The sequence below is a fragment of the Electrona antarctica genome (genome assembly GCF_951216825.1).
Source record: "Electrona antarctica genome assembly, chromosome: 17".
In the NCBI taxonomy this organism is placed as follows: domain Eukaryota; kingdom Metazoa; phylum Chordata; class Actinopteri; order Myctophiformes; family Myctophidae; genus Electrona; species Electrona antarctica.
This window is the reverse complement of record NC_136798.1, coordinates 9,068,721-9,089,064: the sequence shown is the minus strand read 5'-3', so window position 1 is coordinate 9,089,064 and position 20,344 is coordinate 9,068,721. Positions and strand designations below refer to the sequence as shown.

The 20,344-nt window shown below is 39.7% G+C and overlaps 1 protein-coding gene across 1 annotated transcript in view; it reads right to left on the bottom strand.

The window, feature by feature from the left end:
• Positions 1 to 760: 760 nt before the first annotated feature.
• The window catches only part of LOC306940631 (uncharacterized protein), a 30,527-nt gene continuing 10,943 nt past the window's right edge, over positions 761 to 20,344 (bottom strand). The window contains exons 10-30 of the mRNA XM_079525730.1: positions 19,742 to 19,814; positions 17,956 to 18,040; positions 17,724 to 17,837; positions 16,597 to 16,685; positions 15,825 to 15,891; positions 15,059 to 15,201; positions 13,279 to 13,488; positions 13,107 to 13,184; positions 12,492 to 12,573; positions 11,866 to 11,939; positions 11,080 to 11,166; positions 8,950 to 9,088; positions 7,829 to 7,942; positions 7,258 to 7,420; positions 6,691 to 6,756; positions 5,935 to 6,007; positions 3,377 to 3,461; positions 3,098 to 3,208; positions 2,815 to 2,903; positions 1,999 to 2,065; positions 761 to 1,541 (exon numbers count right to left, since the gene is read on the bottom strand). Coding sequence (XP_079381856.1) covers positions 1,398 to 1,541; positions 1,999 to 2,065; positions 2,815 to 2,903; positions 3,098 to 3,208; positions 3,377 to 3,461; positions 5,935 to 6,007; positions 6,691 to 6,756; positions 7,258 to 7,420; positions 7,829 to 7,942; positions 8,950 to 9,088; positions 11,080 to 11,166; positions 11,866 to 11,939; positions 12,492 to 12,573; positions 13,107 to 13,184; positions 13,279 to 13,488; positions 15,059 to 15,201; positions 15,825 to 15,891; positions 16,597 to 16,685; positions 17,724 to 17,837; positions 17,956 to 18,040; positions 19,742 to 19,814 — 2,153 coding nt within the window. The 3' untranslated portion in view covers positions 761 to 1,397. The remainder of the gene's footprint in view (positions 1,542 to 1,998; positions 2,066 to 2,814; positions 2,904 to 3,097; positions 3,209 to 3,376; positions 3,462 to 5,934; positions 6,008 to 6,690; positions 6,757 to 7,257; positions 7,421 to 7,828; positions 7,943 to 8,949; positions 9,089 to 11,079; positions 11,167 to 11,865; positions 11,940 to 12,491; positions 12,574 to 13,106; positions 13,185 to 13,278; positions 13,489 to 15,058; positions 15,202 to 15,824; positions 15,892 to 16,596; positions 16,686 to 17,723; positions 17,838 to 17,955; positions 18,041 to 19,741; positions 19,815 to 20,344) is intronic.

Here is a 20,344-nt window from a genome sequence, read left to right as displayed (position 1 = left end):
TGGTTCCTGATGGGGGCAGCCATAAATACTAATCTACATTTACACCATGTTAATTCTCATGTTATTGTTGAATACAATGTTAACTGTCCATAAACTGAGTTACTGACAGGATCAGGATCAACATGTCACGATTATTGTCGCAAAAATAATTGCGATCATCAACGATATTATCGCAATGATCAACATAATTATGCTTGAAACTTAAAATGGTCCTTTGGTTAAGCACTTGAATCCCCAGCATCCCTATGGGTAACGTTTGCTAAAAATAGTACAGAGTACAGTACAGAGTACTAACGATAAATAATAACGATTATTGTCCCATATCCCTACAAGCGATACATACTAATACTCATACTAATAGTTCAGTGGAATGGCTTGCCTTCCAGCCTTCCAGCCTCAAGGTGATCAGTTCCTTTGAAAACTTTAAATCCACATTCAAAAGATGGTTGGCTGATAACATGTCCTAATTTTTAATTAAGTATACTGACTTTTTTAGTGTAGAATAGATAGTACAAATGGAAAAAAAAGAAAAGAAATCCAGTTTTATTGGTCAGGTTTATTTGTTCTGTTTTGTGTTTTGTGTTTTTGTTTTATGTTTGTTTTTTTGTCTCCTGGCAAAATACAAAGGTTTTTTTTTGTTTTTGTCTGTATTGTATTGTTGCTCCCCTTCCCCTTTCCCCAAGAGGACCACAACGGAAACAAGCCTAACGGCTTTCTTGTGACTCTATCCTTTTGAAATGTATTTTTCAATAAAGTAATCAATCAATCAATCAATCAATACTACTATGATGTATAAATGAGGCTTAATGCTATGACTTTAATTTGGGCCAGTGATTCTCAACCTTTTTAAACCAGCCTTATTGTGCAGTGTGCAAATAGCAAAACATTCTTCTCAGGAAAACAGCAAATACAAAGCGTGCCAGATTATTACAGTAAATGGACAGTACTGTATACACGTGTGCTTTAGTTCCAAGATCCTTTCACAGCCTGTCCCACTCACTACAGAGACAACACCTGCATTCCACTACAGCAGTTATTCTCAACCTTTTCAATTTCTAGGACACCCCATTTGATAAGTAGGCTCATACATGTATCTCATAGTGTCCATTTATTTGGTTACTAACTGTAAATCATTTAAAAGGAGACGCCCTGAAACCCCCTTTAACCCATCCTGGGCGGGAACCCCTTTTGGTGTTTTAACTAAGCATTATGTTATACTTTAGCAAGTTTAGCTATTGAAAAATAGCAGATCTACAAGCTCGTAGCGCGCCACTCGGTGGTGCGCTACGAGCTTGAGCTTGTAGATCTACTATTTTTGAAATATCATGAAAATCAGGCCAAAATGGGTTAAGGACTGCTGGGGGTCCCCAGACCCCATTCTACTGTGAACCGGTGATCTAGTCCTTTCTGTGACTGATGGTGCACATTACTCCACTCTTAGGCCTGAGGGTGCCGTTGTCCAGGATGTCGAAGGACTGTCCAGGAACCAGGGTGAAGTCAAATCTCTGCAGCAGTTTTGCCATCACCAGCTTGGCCTCCATCTGAAAGCACACACCACCAACAACATGAAACTGTTTAAAAGCTTTTGCACACCACAAAACCCAAACTTTTTACATTCTCAATAGAGGGTATGCGCATGACATCATCATCATACCCGTAAGTTATGCGGGAACGTCTACTGAGTGGCAAAAAAAAAACAAATACATTTCTGGCCTTGATAGCCCATACATCCAAACAGAAAAGTCCTGTCTGATTGCATTAAACGACGTTAAATGACATTAAACTCATTTTGCTATCGATTTCCCATTCACTTTATGCATGCGCATACCCTCTAATATAGTATAGTACGGTAATGTGTGTGTGTGTGTGTGTGTGTGTGTATTGTGTGTGTGTGTGTGTATTGTGTGTGTGTGTATGTGTGTGTGTGTGTGTGTGTGTGTGTGTGTGTGTGTGTGTGTGTGTGTGTGTGTGTGTGTGTGTGTGTGCCTGAGTCCACACCTGTGCAAAATTCTGTCCCAGACAAGATCGTGGTCCCAGAGCAAAGGGATAGTAGCAGTAGTAAGGCCTTGTAAAACAGATAAAACAATTAATAATAATAATAATAATAATTGTCATACAGTGCGTTTTTACCTAAAGTGACACATAGTGATATGGGGGTGTATAGAAGGATACTATCTCAAAAAGGAATATATGACAGTCTTGTTCCAAGGCTAGAGCTGTATCACGCTTTCAATCTAGAGGTGCTCGCGTGGCGCAATATTAAAGTAGCTGCTGTTGAGTTGTGCTTTCGTTTGAAATGTACCTATTCTGCATACTGTTAATAAATACTTCAATCAATCAATCAATCAAACCACCATGGAGTTTGGGTGTTCAAATCCACCATGGTGCATCTGGCTTTATCGAGTGTCTAAAACGAACACAGCTGGCCCGTGTTCGGGGCAGGGAGGATGATAATTATTACTGCACGTAATCTGGTGGGGGGCCCTCACTGGTAGGTCAGTAGGATTATACAACAGCAGTTACAACACACATAAATGTGTGTGGGGAGGAAATAATAATAAATAATTGGCATAATGATAAAAAGCGCAAAAAAAAACAAAAACACATTCAATCTCCCATCTATATTTTATGTATGTCATTATAGGTAAATGTTCAAAAACATCAAATAATTGCAAAAATAGACAGTCTAGCTCACAATGTGTTGCATCGCAATGTGATGTGAGTTTATACTGTAGATTGTCTATTTTGTTCACAAAACAATTGTAATAGAAAGTATAAAATAGGGCTTAATTGGTAGCATTGCTAGTGGCTTACTTGGGAGCATCTGGGTGGAATCTGTCCGGATCAAACGTCAGTGAATCCTTGAAAAAATGTTCCATTCTCCCGGCCACATAGGAACTGAACTGTAAATTTCAGGGAAATCAATTTGACACCTTTCTATATAATTTAAATGACGGTATTTAATTCAGTCGCATTCCAAGTGAACCCATCAGAAAGAGGCCTGTGCCCAGTAGTGACCCATTTAGCTTCAATAACCTTCGTTCCGTTGAATGCATACTGCTTTACAGGAACAAGCATTCATGGATAAGAGACTCACAAAGCAGGTGACACCTCCAGGAATGGTTATTCCATTGATGACAATGTCTTCCATTATGTCACGAGATGTCCCTGGAGCCGTGGGATATAGTCTGAGAGTTTCTTTTAGTACCTGGGGAGTTGTAAGGAACAGACGTGAGGCAATTATTGCTTCAAATCCTGAGACGTGCAAGGCATGCTCTTCATTGATTATAAATAGAACAGGTAATGAACTAGTGCTATTATTAGAGGAACCGAGGAACGAAGGGGAGAGTATAGGTGGTACATTTGTGATATGTACCTGTGAGAGGTAGGTCAGTTTGCCCAGGTCATCGTAGGTAATCTCATGCTTCATTCCGATAACATCATCCACCTCTTTCTTTACTCTGAGAAATGACACAATTAAACCACATCCTGGTGTCCTTAATTTGGCAGGCATCATTCGGTAATACAGACCCCCACCCCCACTCCCCTTCCCAGTCAGTAATATATGGAGTTGCACATGATGTCATGACAGCAGTTTTAGCAGTGATAGCAACCCAAACTTACTACGCAACCATGGCAAATTTGGCAATATACCAAACAAACCATATGACATGAAAAAGACTACACAGTCTTATTGTACGGGGTGAACTTAATATAATACTCTGTTACATGACTCAACAACATTGCCAAATTAAGTAAATTCTCTCACCTCAAGACCTGGAAAAAAATCATGCACGCATTCACATCTTCCCGTCTGGACTATTGTAAGGGTCTCTACACCACTCTGAGCTGTTCGTCATTATCCCGACTTCAATTAGTACAAAACAATGCAGCCAGAATCCTCACTAACACCAACCGCAGGGCACAGATACCCATGTACCTGTCTAGATACTTCCTTAATGTTAACGAAGTCCACACCCACAACACCAGAGGGAGTGCAACGAACCATGTACAACCCAGATTCGGCACAAACAAGGGACTAAATTCTTTTCGCTCCTATGCCACCAAAATGTGGAACGCCCTACCAACTGTCATTAAGACATGCGAATCCCTTGACTCCTTCAAAACCGCTCTCAAAGGGCACCTACGGATGGCTGCAATTCGAAACTGGCCCCCGTAAAATCTGAATCCCCCCCCGCCCCCCCCTTCTTTCCCCTCACTGTATATATTTATTTTCCCTTTTTACCTCTTTTTTGATGAATTCCTGTTCTGTCTATAGAAGTGTCTATTTGTACGTCTCTAAATGTTTTGATGATTTGAACATGGTGGACCCTGTTGGAAACAAGTGTAATGCTTAATTGGGTCGTCCACTCACAGTTAACAGCCTTTGTATTGAGTTTGTGCTTGAAATGTACTGTAATTCTGCAAACTGTTAATAAATTCTTCAATCAATCAATCAAACACATAACTCCAGTATTAGCCGCACTGCACTGGCTACCAATTAAGGCCACAATACTTTTAATGACTTATAAAGCTTTACTTGGGCTGTCCCCACAGTATATTATTGATCTACTGCCCCCTAAGACCAATGTGAGACCTCTCAGGTCCTCTAACAAAGGCCTACTGGAAATACCCGGGACCAAGCTCAAAACAAAGGGCCTTCGCAGTGGTTGCTCCTACACTATGGAATGCCCTACCCTTGGCTATAAAAAAATGCTGAGTCAGTCGACGGCTTTAAGAGAATGTTAAAAACATATTTTTGTTTTGTTTAATCCTTGCTTTACTGTAATATTACACTATTGTGCTATTTTCCCTGTTTTTTAACTTTGATTGTTTATACTATATTCTTCAGCACCTTGTAACATTGTTTCTAAAGGTGCTTTATAAATTAAATTTACTTACTTACTCACTATTAGCCTGACACTCAGTCTGAATTTTCATGGAACATATTGTTTTAATGGGCATGGTGTCAGTATAACAAACAAGCCTGTTATGAAAACTCTCATACACTGGAATGGAATCCTGTCTAGCAATCCAGTGCAATCAGATCAACAACCTGAAAAGATACAAAACAGAGATGAACACAGCATGTGCTTTTAAAAGATGGAGAGGCCTTGTAATAAGTATATGTCGATATACATTGCAATTCACTATATTCACTATATAATCATATAGGAATGTAGAGGGGTGTTGTTTAGTTTTAACTGCTTGTTGTGTTTTGTCTGTTTTCTTTTCCTTTTTTTTCCTTTTTCATGTCATGTGATTTTTTTCTGTTTTATTAATTAATATATTTATAAAATGTATAAAAAACTGGCAGCAGACTTGCATGCGCTGTGAGCGGCGGGTGGGGGCGGGTCCATCTGTTCTATATAAAACTCAATGTTCTAATCTACACTCACAGCAGTCACCGCCAGAAGTGTTGACCGTCTCTTCGGGCTATGGGATCGAAGACCTTAATTATGCTGACTGGGAGATGGGGTCTAGAAAAAAAGCTGTGCCTTGCTCAAAGACGTCAAAGGAATGTTTTAGAGCTGACAAAACTTTGATCTGCATGTTCATATCCTAAGATGTAAACATTACGTGCCTGCATGCATGTGTTGAACAGGTGAGAGTGAACGTGTCCTACTTGATTAGACTGTAGAGTTACTGAAGTGCATATATAATTTATATAATTCTTAGTAACAATGATCAAAGCTACTGAAAGAACAAATTAAATAATGAGTTGACATTTACTTTTTTACAATTGTGCTGTTTGTTGTACATGGTGGGAGATAGAATGCATGTCAAACAGCTCATATACTGTATGAGAAATACAGCAGCATCTACATACAACATGACATATGCAGAAGGAGCGAGCGAGCAGGCAGGAGGGATTGGAATGTGGCTGTCAGAAATTAAACATCGCGCCAATACATTTCAATTATTATTTCTTACTTGTCTAGTATGTCAGGATGTCTACCTAGCTCCATGATGCAAAAGCCAAGTTGATTAGCAGTTGTTTCTTGTCCTGAAAAATATGAAATCGTAATACTTTAATTAATAATATTAGACTAACACTTGCGAACCCTAACCCTATTTTAGGGATGTCATTATGCTGTAGGTGAAAATAGTCAAAAGATTTCAAATTGTAAATGCATTTATATAGTGCATTTGAAGTCAACTAATATAGAACCCAAAGCACTTTACATTGTTCTACACGTTCACACACAAACGACGGAGTTGGCCACAAACTGCAAGCTAGGGGTGCATTTTTTAAATATTTATTTTAAAGATTTGTTTTTGGCTTTTCTGTTTTTATTGTTAGAATCAAGTGAAGATAGACAGGTAAGAGGGAGAGAGAGAGAAGGGGAGAGACATGCAGCAAAGGTCGTCATGAACGGGACTCGAACACGCAACGCGCTGTCAGGCCATAGCCTATATGTGGCATGCGCCTGGACCACTTGGCCAGCAGGCGGCCCGGGTGCATTGTTTTGCTCAAGAATATAAACATGAAACAAGGAGGAGCTTGGGATCAAGCCAGGAACGTTTCAGTTCCATGGTGGCCGATCTACCTCCAAGTCACTGCCATTTTTTGAAGAAAGAAAAAAATATATATACAATTTTCAAATATTTTCAAAAATAGCAAAAACTGCACCTACAGCTCACATCATTGCTATGTGATAATTCCATATTATAATATTATAGACTCACCTGCAATGAAGAATGTCACAAAGTTGTCCAACATCAGTTCTTCATCCTCTTTATCCATGCTTTCCTCTGTAATGAAAAACAAAGTGAGATAAGCTGCAACCCATGTCTTTAGTGAATACAATGTTAATTTTCGACCAATCTGTTTGGTTAATACCAACTCCAAGTTCAGAGGTTAGAGGTGGTCTCCCTGCTCTTCTATTGAGAAATGTAGATCCTGTGGTCAGGTAGGACCACTAGTGGTTGACAAGAGGTATTGCATGAAGTTGCTTTCTGTTATAGCGCAACAGTTACAATTTCAGCACTCGTACAGGAGACCCGGGTTCGATGCCCGGTTAGGAGTCTTACATAAAAGTTAAGGATTGCAGCTTTAATGGGCGAGGTAGCGAGTTTACGGAAGTATAAATCCCATCCATTTCCTCCATAGAGGATTTCATTATCAGCTATAATGTCATAACAATCCAATGTAGACTTATCACTAGGCCCGTGGTTGTAAAATAATGCTATTTAAGAAAAACATGTTTAATTTCATGTGGAAGTACTGCATGTAAATTATTAAAGATGTGCAACCTTTGCCAGCAGTTTTAATGATCTGTGTGAGGATGTCCTTGGGCACATCTTCACCACTGTCTATGGCGACCTTTCTGTCGTTAATCCACTTTGCTCCTGTTGTCCGCAGTAACTGGCATGCCTGCTTCACCTCATTGACAAATGCCCAGTTCTTTGGGTTGTACTGGAAAGGGCCACAGTTTTAGGGTTCAAACTCATGAATATGGTACACTGATAAATGATTATCTTTGCCATTAACCTCAGGTACAGTTGGAGGCCATCGATATTGTCCTTTTCTTTTTGCTGAGGTTTGCGTGATCTGTGCAAAAGGACAGTTAACCCATTTTGGGCGGGAACCCCTTTTGGTGTTTTAAACTATGTTATAATTTAGCTATTGAAAAATAGCAGATCTACAAGCTGATAGCGCGCCACCGAGTGGCGCGCTATGAGCTTGTAGGTCTGCTATTTTTGAAAAATCGTGAAAATATTTATTATAAGGATTTTTTAAAATGTTGAGGTCAGGCCTAAATGGGTCAAATGATAAGGGACAATATCGGTGGCACCCAACTGTAAATGTACCGTGAATGCATACCTGAAAAAACATGTCTCGGAGATAGTAAACCATTCCGCTGAGGCACATCTCGATAGCTTTGGGGAATGGTGACTCAGCTTTCTTCAGCAGGTCTAAATCCACCCCAAACGCAACCTTAATTTTTTTCATGAGCACACATAAAGGAATTTATTATTCATTGTACGACTCCAAAATTACATCCTCGAGTGAGCGTCGTCATAACACGTTTAAATTACTGTACAGTGACGCTTGTTGAAAGGATCATAGGATGAAGTATAATTTGGCATTATGGCATTATGTAATAGAGCGCCGAAGTCCTGACGTCACTCGCTAATGCCCTGTTCCCTAGGGGTTCGCAGCAGTTTTTCTCTATCGGAGAATAACATGGGGTCATCTTAACCCATTTTGACCTGAGATCAGATTCTAAAAATGTCTTCTACATCCTGACAGTTTTCTGAAAAAGCTATGTTTCTATGTCAGTCGTTCTTCGATTTTTCAAAAATAGCAGACCTACAAGCTCGTAGCACGCCACTCGGTGGCGCGCTATGAGCTTGTAGATCTGCTATTTTTCAATAGCTAAAGCATAACATAATGCTAACACCAAAAGGTGTCCAAAATGGGTTAAAATCGCCTCATATAACAATTGTGGTCCAAAAATAAACAAACTGTCTCAGTGATATTATCGGGTGTCTCTGTATCATTTACGACAGTCAGTTAGTCATATTTGATAGTCTTTATTTTTCAAACACAGTTCTTATATGAGGCGACCTAAAACCCCCCTATGGGGATTAGAATTTAAATAAAAAAGTACACGAACCCGTGGATTTAGCGCCCTCTACCAATATTGTCAGATTGTTGCTCTATAGTCTATAGGAAATGTTTTGATCAATGAAAATTGATGGAATTATTGCAAACTGTAAGCCACTAGTAAAACAACCAATTGCGGTGATATTTTCTGATACTGACAAACTCCCAATGACAATACCGCGCAGATGAGTGCTGTAGTAACTGAAGGAGGTTTGCTAGATTCCCTGCCATGAAATAACGTGGCTGTTTGAATACCATGGTATACCGCAAATTGGTATATTGTTTAATCCCTATTATATACAGTATGTGTCGATTATATACATGTGGCACCTTACCTTAGTAATAACATCAAGGGTAACACCGTTGATTAGATGTAGCATCTTGACTTCTGTTTTGCCATCTGCAACTTCCTCAAGTTTATCCATGAACCTCTCTGCCGTGTCATTGAAGGTGCCTGTCAAACCTCTAAGGTATCTAGGAAAAAAAACAGCAATAGCTCAGCATCATTCTTATGTTTTTATTATTATTATTATTATTTTCTCCACCAGGCCGAAGGCATGGGGAGAGAGTATGTTTTGCACTCCGTCCGTGTGTGTGTGTGTGTGTGTGTGTGTGTGTGTGTGTGTGCGTCCGTCCGTCCTTCCTTCCTTCCGTCCGTCTGTTACCAGCTAATCTCCGGCACCGTTGGCCCGATCCATGCCAAACTTTGCACACACACTCTCTGGATGCCAACAACGAACCTCTGCCCCAAATATTCCTCAACGGCCTGTTATAGCGCCACCATGAGGCCGATTTAGGCAAAACACATTTCTGTAGATTACTCGTACACATTTTATCCATACATCACACAATTCGGTATACACTATCTCCATAGTCATGTGATCAACACGGATCTGCACCATTTCCCATCTTCCTTCCTGATTGGCTAAGATTCGCTTCCAAAGCTCACATGATTGGTCCGTTTCGAACAAAATGCCACAAATCACAAACACAGTGTGCAATTTCCGTGAAATTATACACGCACATTTCCACTAGGCTGAGGACGACATGCCACAATTTATTTTCCAAACCAGCCTCATGGTGGCGCTATAACAGGGCAATTCCTGTTTTTATCTATAACTGCATCGATCTGTGTACAACTTTGTATGCGCACTCCCTAGAGGCCATGGAAAAACATTTTCCCTGCATCCCTCCACATCTCCCGGTTATAGCGCCACCATGAGGCCAATTTCTGCAAAACACATTGCTTATGTTAGTCGCACAGATTTCATCCAAATCTCATGCAAATCGGTATACATGATCTCTGTAGTCATGTGATCAAGACGAGCCTGTTGGATATCTCAGATTCTACACTGATTGGCTAAGATTGCCTTCCAAAGTCTTCAGGAGTGGCCCGTTTTGTACAAAATGCTGCACATGTCCTGCTCATCCAGAATTCTATCCTCAGAGATGCTATGAGTGATCTGACCCCCGCTGCCACACTAGAGTTCTCATCAGGACCGAAAATTAAGGCCCGGCCCTAACTGGGCCCTCATCAAACCCTGTACACTCAAGACACTGCCCCCGCTGCCACACCAGAGTTCTCATCAGGACCGAAAAGTAAGGCCCGGCCCTAACTGGGCCCTCATCAAACCCTGTACACTCAAGACACATTACTGCAATTGTTACACCTGAACATTGCAGTAAACACTGTCATTGCAACAGACAATTTCACTGTTATGTAATGAACTGGTCTAGACAGATTGTAGCACCTCATTGTGAAGTGGAAGACTAGCAGATATCTTCCATTAAAGATGTAATGCCGTGATTTGTTTCCCCCCTAAAACATTATCATCAGGTACTATGATTATACTAGGACACAGGAGAAGGATTAAGTGTACAGAAAGTGTTACAATTATGTTTTTATGTGGCCACACCCACCAGTTCATTAAGTATGCCTGGTTTTCAGGTGGGTGGTGATCCACCTGAACTGAAGCCGCATACACAGCTGTTGCATGATAAAGGGGGAGGGGTTAGGGGGATGATATTGTAATGTCACAATCCCCCTTTTTGAAACTAGCTCCTCGCCACTCGCCCTACACACTTCCACTTGGTTTGAGCATAGATATATAAATCATAGAGACGGCACTGGATGGGAGGGGAATCCCAGGGCCATCTCTATTATTTATATATCTATGCTCAAACCAAGTGGAAGTGTGTAGGGCGAGTGGCGAGGAGCTAGTTTCAATATATCTGGTGTATTTCAATTGGGCCTTTTGACTCAAGGCTTTCAGCTTTCAGGAAGAAACCAAAAAATACACAGGGAAGACATAGTTCAATATTCTAACCACACCTGGGGTTGTATCCATAGATACATTACATACAAAACAGAAAAAGTACAAAAATCACGGCACCCCATCTTTAAGATCATTTACAAACATTACTTTCATGTATCCAGAACTAAGTGAATTGCAGAGATGTCTTACAGGCTGCTGAAGGCAGGGTCCATAATGCGTCGCTGTTTGTACCATTGGTCATGGTTCTGTGATGTGACCAGGCCACTGCCAAGGAACCTTGTGGAGAGATATGATAGTTAGGCTCTGAGGCAGAGAAACTCTTATCGCCCGCGCCATGACTACAAACCTGCCTAACACCATGTAACATAAGTGGTGTAACAACAATATTTATGACATTGTTGTCTAAACCACCTCTAGTACACAATTAAAACGTTGCCCTCCCCGCCCAGTGTCCACAGTCAGGGCATAGTGACCAGGACCCCACCCAGGAATCACTCTATGTACAGTAGCACTATAGTGATCAGAGTCAAGGGTAAAGCCTGATTTATTCTGCGTAGTGTGACGGAGCATAGATTTGGATACAAGGAGAAGTACTGAAAAGATAAATGAGAAGATTCTGCCATCTATTTTCCTCACACGGTTTAAAGACAAACTAAGGAAAGTATTTATGTGTGATAGTTCCAACACTGCAGGAGGATGCTATACGCACACCAGTCTTAATAGTGGTGCCAGCTCACGGCAGAAACAGTTAAGTCTTAAAAAGACAAAAGCGTGGCCGCACACACTGATAGCCAAAGTGCCGATTATTTATTAGGACGCAGAGTGAAGAAACCAACGTTTCGGCAGGTGCTATTGTCTTTTTAAGACTTAACTTTTTAGATAGTTCCAGCACTGCTCTTCAAATTGTGCTATTTGTAATACTTCAACAAGGCTGTCTTAACCTTTGAGAGTTCCTGGACTAGTAAATTACTGTACCTCTGCCCAAACAGACTGAACAGCCGCTGGTATACCATCTTATCTTTTGGGTGCTTTGAGGACATGAGGATTTCCTGCAACAAAGAACAATAAAAGAGGGCCAATCCAAAGACTGTTTTTGGCCTTTGAAACATTATATTAAAATGATTTTATTCAGTATACATCAATGTACATCAAATAAAGGCTAATACCAATAACAAGAAGGCAATCATCAAATTCAATGTCAGTAAATAAATAAGAAACTACAGCAATGAACAATAATAAGTAACCCACCCACCCTCTCCCAGTCCCCCGGACTCCCCCCTGAGAGACTGGACAAATTTTGATTTACATACAAATAACAACAAAAGAAATATGATTGATAATCCTGTTGTATCATGTATGTATGTTTAGTACACTTTAGCAAAACATCAGTGTTTGCTTTTCATGTGTTAGCAGCAGGTCACTCATAAATTATGTAATCCAATGCAAATTCAGTGCCAAGTTTGTATTTACCTCAGTAACCTCTGGACAGGTCACAACAAGGTTTTATTTACCTCGGTAGCCTCTGTCTGGACAGGTCACAACAAGGTTTTATTTACCTTGTTAGCCTCTGTCTGGACAGGTCACAACAAGGTTTTATTTACCTTGGTAGCCTCTGGACAGGTCACAAGCAGGAAAACAGCATTCAAACCATTGACCCTGCACACTGGTCCATATATCTGAGACCTATAGAGAGCAGAGATTATGTGATTGATTGTTTGATTGATTGATTGATTGATTGGTGAAATATGTATTAACAGTTTGCAGAATTACAGTACATTTCAAGCACACATTTTGTGCTGGATTTTCTTTTTGTTCTCTAATTTGTGCCATTGAGACAACAATTGTGCTATTTTGATATTTTTATATAAATTGTTATGTTGTGTACGCGTACAATGCATGTTAATGACTGTCATTATTATATTACGGAGCCTGGCCGAGAGGGGGCACAATTAAACTACCATCACATAAACTTCAAATAGGCTATATCTCAAAATTGATACCAGCAGCAAATTATGAAATTTACGGCACAATTCAGCACAAATCCGGCACTAAAGAATGACACCATTTTAATTTAGGCCTATGTTTGTTAGGTTAGGTTTATGATAAACATTTTGAGCAGGGATCAGAATTACGCACATTAATTAATACCAATACAACGGATAACGTGACATTTGACAAGAGTCAATTAAGCTCGGTATTTTAAAATTAGTTCTCACCATTCCAGGAATTTGTCGTGTAGTACTCTGCCGCTTTTCGTTTCCCTCACAATAGTTGGCGTATGTCCGAGGAGAAAACTGTTCAGGGAGAATTGTATTACATACGTAAATAAAATGATTACTGTATTGTATTGTGTAGCAAGAAGGCGAGAACAATACACGTCTAGCCTACCTGTCTCTTGGTGGTCCTGGTATGTGATCATACTTCCAATGACTGTGTTTTATAAGAAAACAAAGCCGGATAAATGCCACGAAAATAAAAACAGACACAAACAAAAGTGCATATCCGCAAAAGCACGAAATGAGATTTAAAATACCCATAGTGTCAAAAGAAGAACAGGAAGATGATCTCCTGACACAACATGAGCAACGTACGTGCTTGCTTAGTATACAACAATAGATTAAAACTATCAAGGTATGGCAAAGGTGAAAGGAATAGCAGAGGAGTCGATCGTTTCAGATTCCTCTGCGAACTGCAAGCGCCATCTTGTGGTCTAAGTGTGGTAACTCACTCAAACTTGTCCAGTCAAATTTAGTCTAGTATTGGTGGTGTTGTGCTGGCCTGGCTGGGTCAGTGGGTCAGGTGCAGTGTTGGGCAATATTACTCAAGAGAGTTTTATGTTACTTATTACATATTACTCCTTAAAAAAGTAATAATATTATATTACTTATTACTTGGAATCAAGACTAATATAATATTACATATTATATAATATTGCATATTACTTTAGCGCCCTCCCACCCCAAAAGTGGATGTACAACAACAACACAATCTGTTTAGTCAGTTTCTTTTAGAACTGAATCCAATTGTTTTGAATAATAATATTAAGAAGAGTCACCAATCTGCCAAAAAGGTTATAAAATAATGCAGCAATCTCTCAACCTTTTAAATTAAATGTTTTCAAACGGCAGCCAACAAAACAAAAAAGTAATATGTAATATGTGCTTTTTTCTTACAAAGTAATATTGTATAATATTACTGTTTTGGCAAAGTAATACCTTACTTACCGGTACTTACTCTCTAATGGGTAAAGTAATAATATTACAGTACTAGTAACTTGTTTACTGCCCAACACTGGTCAGGTGTATCATGATCGTTCCTCCTTATTGGCTCCGTATTATTAATAATATCGCAATCAAATAATAAAACTATTTCAATATTGGTGTTCAAATTACTGAAAACAGCAGTAAACATGACATGGAAGAAGCCGGATGAAGAAGCTATATAATGGAAAATATGTATGTGTGCTCACGGAAAAACACAGATCAGGATAAACAAGTATTTTATTTTAACATTTATTGTGTCAAACAAAACAAAAATGCAATCCCTGCCATCTTATCCATAGGTCATCTGTGCATATCAAGTTATATTTCAAGCTTTTATGGGTCTATTAAAGAGTCAAAGACCAATTGAATTTAGCAATATAAAAACATGTTACATAATATACATAAGCATTAAGCAAGCACTGATAATGAAGCAAAGGTCACCACCACCACCTCTCAAATTCTCAATCAACATTCATATTCAGACTTAAGTGTTAATGTTTGTTTCCTGATGTGTGTGTGTGTGTGTGTGTGTGTGTGTGTGTTTGATAACATTTTGTATATTCTGCGGGACCCAATTTACTAAATTCCTGAGTGTTTAACTGACTCTGGGAGGATACAAATAGAATTTTATTCCATTTGTACATTACATTCTCCAAGTTACAGACCCATAATTGTACATTTGGTTACAAACATGTTAGCTGGGATCAGTGATCTAATCCAGGGGATCTCAACCTGTAGGTCGGGGCTTTCAAGACCTTTTTAGATCTGCTATTTCCACAATATTTATCTGTGGAACCGAAAATGTAATGCCTACGTTCCAAGTGCTTATCAGGGTGGAGGATCCCCAGTTCAAATATGATTATTTTGGGTGGGTCACGGCCTGAAAAGGTTGAGAACCAGTGATCTAGTCCTTTCTGTGACTGATGACGCATTCTACTCCGCTCTTAGGCCTGAGAGTGCCCTGGTCCTGGATGTCAAAGGACTGTCCAGGAACCAGGGTGAAGTCAAACCTCTGCAGCAGTTTTGCCATCACAAGCTTGGCCTCCATCTGAAAGCACACACCAACACCAGACTGATCAATGATGCGTGTGGATGTATGAGTCAGGGTTAAACAAAAACAAAAAAAAATATGTTGACAGTAACGGTTACAAAAGGCTTTCACATAATGTTTGGCAACATCTCAGTCACACAGCTTTTCTTCAAGCATGGTGGACCAGTCCGAGTTACTTAGGTAAATCACAAGGTGGAATTTGTCATTACAGAGAGGTTGCAGCTTGTGGCAATGGTCTGCAATTGTTCATATCAATATAATTAAGTAGCACAAGTAGCCCTGAACACATGAAACTGAAACTAAACAAAAAATCACACCCGTATAAAGTGAGGGGCTCTAATATATTAAAGTCTAACTCATGTTGCTATGATTAGGTGATGTAAAACAAACGGTAACAAAACAAACATTAAATTATCTTTATTGTTAATGGCATTTAATGTTTGTGTTAGGGACAACCTGACGTAAATCTTCCCTCCATTGTCAATGGCGTTTTTAAAACAAACATTAAACCTGTACGCCCCTCAAAAACGAAAATGAGCAAAGCAAAACTAACTAAAACGAACACAATTTATGTGTGTGCACGTGTGCATCTGTGTGTGTGTGTGCATCCGCGTCCATACCTGAGCAAAATTCTGTCCCACACATGATCGTGCTCCCAGAGAAAAGGGATAGTAGCAGTAGTAAGGCCTTGTAAAACAGATGACACAACTTGTTATTACACAATAAAGTGATATGGGGGTGTATGCAAAGATAAAACTTCAATCATCATTGAGGAATTTACAGTGTGTGCACTGTAAATCCTTGGCCTCAGGTCTTCTTTTTACCACATGTGCCAGTAGTTGTGGCAGCGGTGGCCGAACGGATTGCGGAGCGGTCTTGATACCGGAAGGTCGCCAGTTCGAATCAGCGGTCCGACACGTTAAAATTACCACCGCTGAAGTGCCCTTGAACAAGGCATTGAACCACTACGATGAAATGTTCTATGAGCAGGGCCTGGCTGGAAACAAGTTCTTAAGCTTAGCCCAGATACCCTGGGTAAATATAGTAATCATTTCATTTCATCATCATTTCAGTAGGATCAGTAGGACTGGCTAATGCAGCGACACAAAGTTTCCCACCCGCAAACTTTGTGTTTTTTGGAGTGCCTAGCCAAATTGAAAGCCAAATTGAAACCATTCAATTTCTGAATCAAAGCAGCGTTGCCATGATTCAGAAATGGAATGGTTTGGATGGTAGTGAGGGATTGTTTTCACCCAGACTGTATTTTACCTGTACCATCTGCCATCTGTATTATTATGGCTATTTTCACCACACAACACCCTTGTAAGACAAAGTATAAAATAAGTGGTTACATTTATTACCATGTAAAAAATGTCATTGTTAGTGACTTACTTGGGAACATCTGGGTGGAATCTGTCCGGATCAAACCTCAATGGGTCCTCAAAATGTTGTTCCAGTCTCTGGGCCACATAGGAACTGAACTGTGAATGTCATGGGAAAAGTTGACATCTTTCTATGAAATTTAAATCACTATATATACACTATACTATATATGCCTTCCAAGAACCCAGGCACCCAGCACCATTCTTTATGACAGGGATTCTCTAAAATCTGTCAAACTCTCTAAAACCCCAGGCTGGTCTGGGGTCTCAATCCTCTTTGGGTATTGATAGTTGAGGAGACCAGGGCGGCACATCAATGTAATGTATTCCAGTGGTTCCCAAACTTTTTCATGTCAAGGACCCCCAAATTGACACTTATTAGCCCACGGACCCCCATTTGAAGAGATATGCCAGGGACCCCCATAAGAGAAGATTTTTACGGCTCTAGCAGTGATTCTCAACCCGTTTAATTTCAAGAACCCCCAGTTTGACATGCAATAGGCTACGGACCCCCATTTAATGGCATTTCTATCTCTGGGACCCTCAATTTATATTGTAAGATCAATGTTAATTTAACTCTGAGAGTGTACAAATGGAACCAAATGGACCCAGTTACAGACCCGTAATGGTCTATCTGGTTCCAATATTTAGCTGGGGACCCCCTGGGACTCCTCAAGGACCCCAGGGGGTCCCTGGACCCCACTTTGGGAACCACTGATGTATTCTGTCATGTGCTGCATGGTGTGGACTGAGTGAGTGAGCCAGTGATGCGTCGTTTTGGGTTGAGATGTGCAATGCAAACCTTGTATCTTGCTTGTTTGGGTGTGCGTACAGTATGTGTGCGTATAAGTTTTGTGTACAGCATGTATTGCAGTATGCATGCATACGTATACCGTTCTGTTCGTTGTTTGTCTTTACATGATTTTGTCCTTGCTTGTTTTTTCTCTTTTTATTTATTTATTTATTTTGGAGGGGTATTTGTATTGTTTTCTTGTTATTTTTTGTTTCAAGTTCTGTCACGGTCTTAAAGAAATTATGAAAAAGCTAAATAAAATCAGATACCCATTTTAGCTTCCTTAAACCTTCAGCTGAAGACATGTTGCTTTACAGGACAACATTTGTAGCTAAGAGACTCACGAAGGCACACGCGGCGCCTCCAGGAATGGTTATTCCATTGATGACGATGTCTTCCATTATGGCACGAGATGTGATTGGAGCTGTGGGATATAGTCTGAGAGTTTCTTTTAGTACCTGATGGGGAAATTGTAAGGAGAGAAATCCTAAGAGAAAGCCATGCTTGAGCTAGAACAGGCAATGAAATTGTTCTATTTTTAGAGGAAAGCATTTGTAACTCTGATATGTACTGTACCTGTGAAAGGTAGGTTAGTTTGCCCAGGTCCTCATAGGCAATCTCCCGCTTCATTCCGATAACATCATCCACCTCTTTCTTTGCTCTGAGAAATCAGGTAATAGGTAATGGCTTACTCTAATTTATACTCTGTTACATGACTATCACTTAACCGAAATGTACCAAAACTGTATTTTCAACAGTGTCCAGTTGAAAAAAATACAATAAAAAACACATTTCTGTCAAGCAAAAGTGTTGTGCGGCAAAGCATACATTTGTATTATCATTTATGTTTATCTAGTGAGAGTCCATTTTAATGTTGAGCACTAAACTCATATAATAAAAAACGTTGACAGCCGAAACAAATTATTCCAGGGAGTGACACATTGTCTACTAAACAAACTGTCAAGGCATGAAACTCTTTTGTAACCTAATCCAGGTATACTGCTGCAATTGCAATATGACATTTCAAAGGGAAAGAAAGTTAATGGGCAATGTAATTTCTATCCACCAGAGAGTGTTAGTGTTCATGTTTTCAACTAAAGACAGCAACTTAACATTTCCACTCTGTGTTGCTAGCATAAGAGAACATTGAAATATCTGCAGGAAATGTTTGAAATAATGCTATAATATTTGTTTAACGCAATACTGTATGCCTGAGGTAGCCTGTTTTGAAAAGTTCCACCCATTTTCAACATTTTACTATGTCATTAATATACCTTAGAGGAAATAATAAAAAAAAGTCCCCCCATTCTGTGATGCCTAGAACTGGCAGTCTGAAAAATATCAGTATCATTATGAAGTTCAACTCAGTGACATCCCAAAGATGTACTTCATAATGTTACATAATGTTACTCTAAGGTATATTAATGACATAGTAAAATGTTGAAAATGAGTGGTATTCCCCTTTAAGCACATGTGAATCCTATAGTGTATTATTGCAATCATATATTTCTGTGGTGGCCATGAAATGCACTCTTCTTAAAGATTTTGTGACGTAAATTAGTTATTTTTCGTTTTTCTTTTAGGTTTTATGACCTCAATTACACCCAAAACAGACAGAATGCAGCCTTAATTTTAACTAACTTTTACAAACACATTTTTGTAGAAGAGCCAAACTAATATTGCCGTTTTCTTTGATTGAATAATTGATTGAACACACGTGTACGATGTACTATGTACTATGATTTGATTTGGGTGTGTACTTCTAAATAAAGTGTTAGTGTTGATTATCGTGTATTAATCTAATTATAACTAATATTATACTAAAAAGGTGAAGGGACAATAATGTTTCACGTTTACACATACAAAGAAATTACACAATAATTACACGGCGTACAATCAATCATTCAATCAAAGCAAACAGCATAAACAATATTAGTTTGCCTATTCTACAAAAATAAAACGTACAAGTTACAGGCAGTTCTCTTGTATAATACCGATACCGTATACTTGTATTATTTTCCACCACCTCGCAGCAGAGATCAGACTATCCAGCGCAGCTATATCCACCTCAGTGGACAGTCAAGACGGGCATTGTCGGTAGGCCAATCAGAGGCAGGTGGGGCGTTACCATGTCTATGCTCAGCCGCACATTAGATACACGAGTATACCTATGGTACTTGAGGAAATGGTTGACATTACTTACAGATATTTTTCCAGGTTATTTTATGCTAGCTTCACAGTAGACGTCATAATAAAGTCTGTGCATGTCACAGTTGAGCAAGTGAACACAAGCACCCTCTCGTCACTACAGTCTAGTGGATAGAACTTAAATGAATACATTTAGCCTCTTATCATGTCTTACTTCTCTAGTATGTCAGGGTGTCTTCCTAGCTCCATGATGCAAAAGCCAAGTTGATTAGCAGTTGTTTCTTGCCCTAAAAAAGATTAAATATTAATACTTGAATCGGTAACGTAAGACAAACACTAGCTACCTGGTGATTTTGAGGGTGGCGCATTATAGGCGGAAATTGTCCAAAGATTCCAAAATGGTATATTGGATTGAATAACCAGGTCGGCTGTGGCTCAGGAGGTAGAGCAGGTCGGCGGTTCAAATCCCGGCTCCTCCTGTCCACATGTCCACAAGTGTCCTTGGGCAAGACACTGAACCCTACATTGCCTCCAATGAGTTGGTCGGTGTGAGCAATTAATGTACGAATTTCAATCCGGCTTCAGAACATCCCACTCCACTGACACATGCCTCCTCTATTTGAGTGACCACATCAAACACGAGGTGGATGCTGGTAAATACTGTGTCATGGTCATGCTGGACCTTGACACCATGAACCGCTCCATACTGGTTAACAAGCTAAAAGCAATTGGTTTTCATAGCACATCAGTGAGCTGGATGCGATCCTACCTGGAGGGGAGAGAACAGATGGTGGAGGTGAACGGAACACTGCCCCCC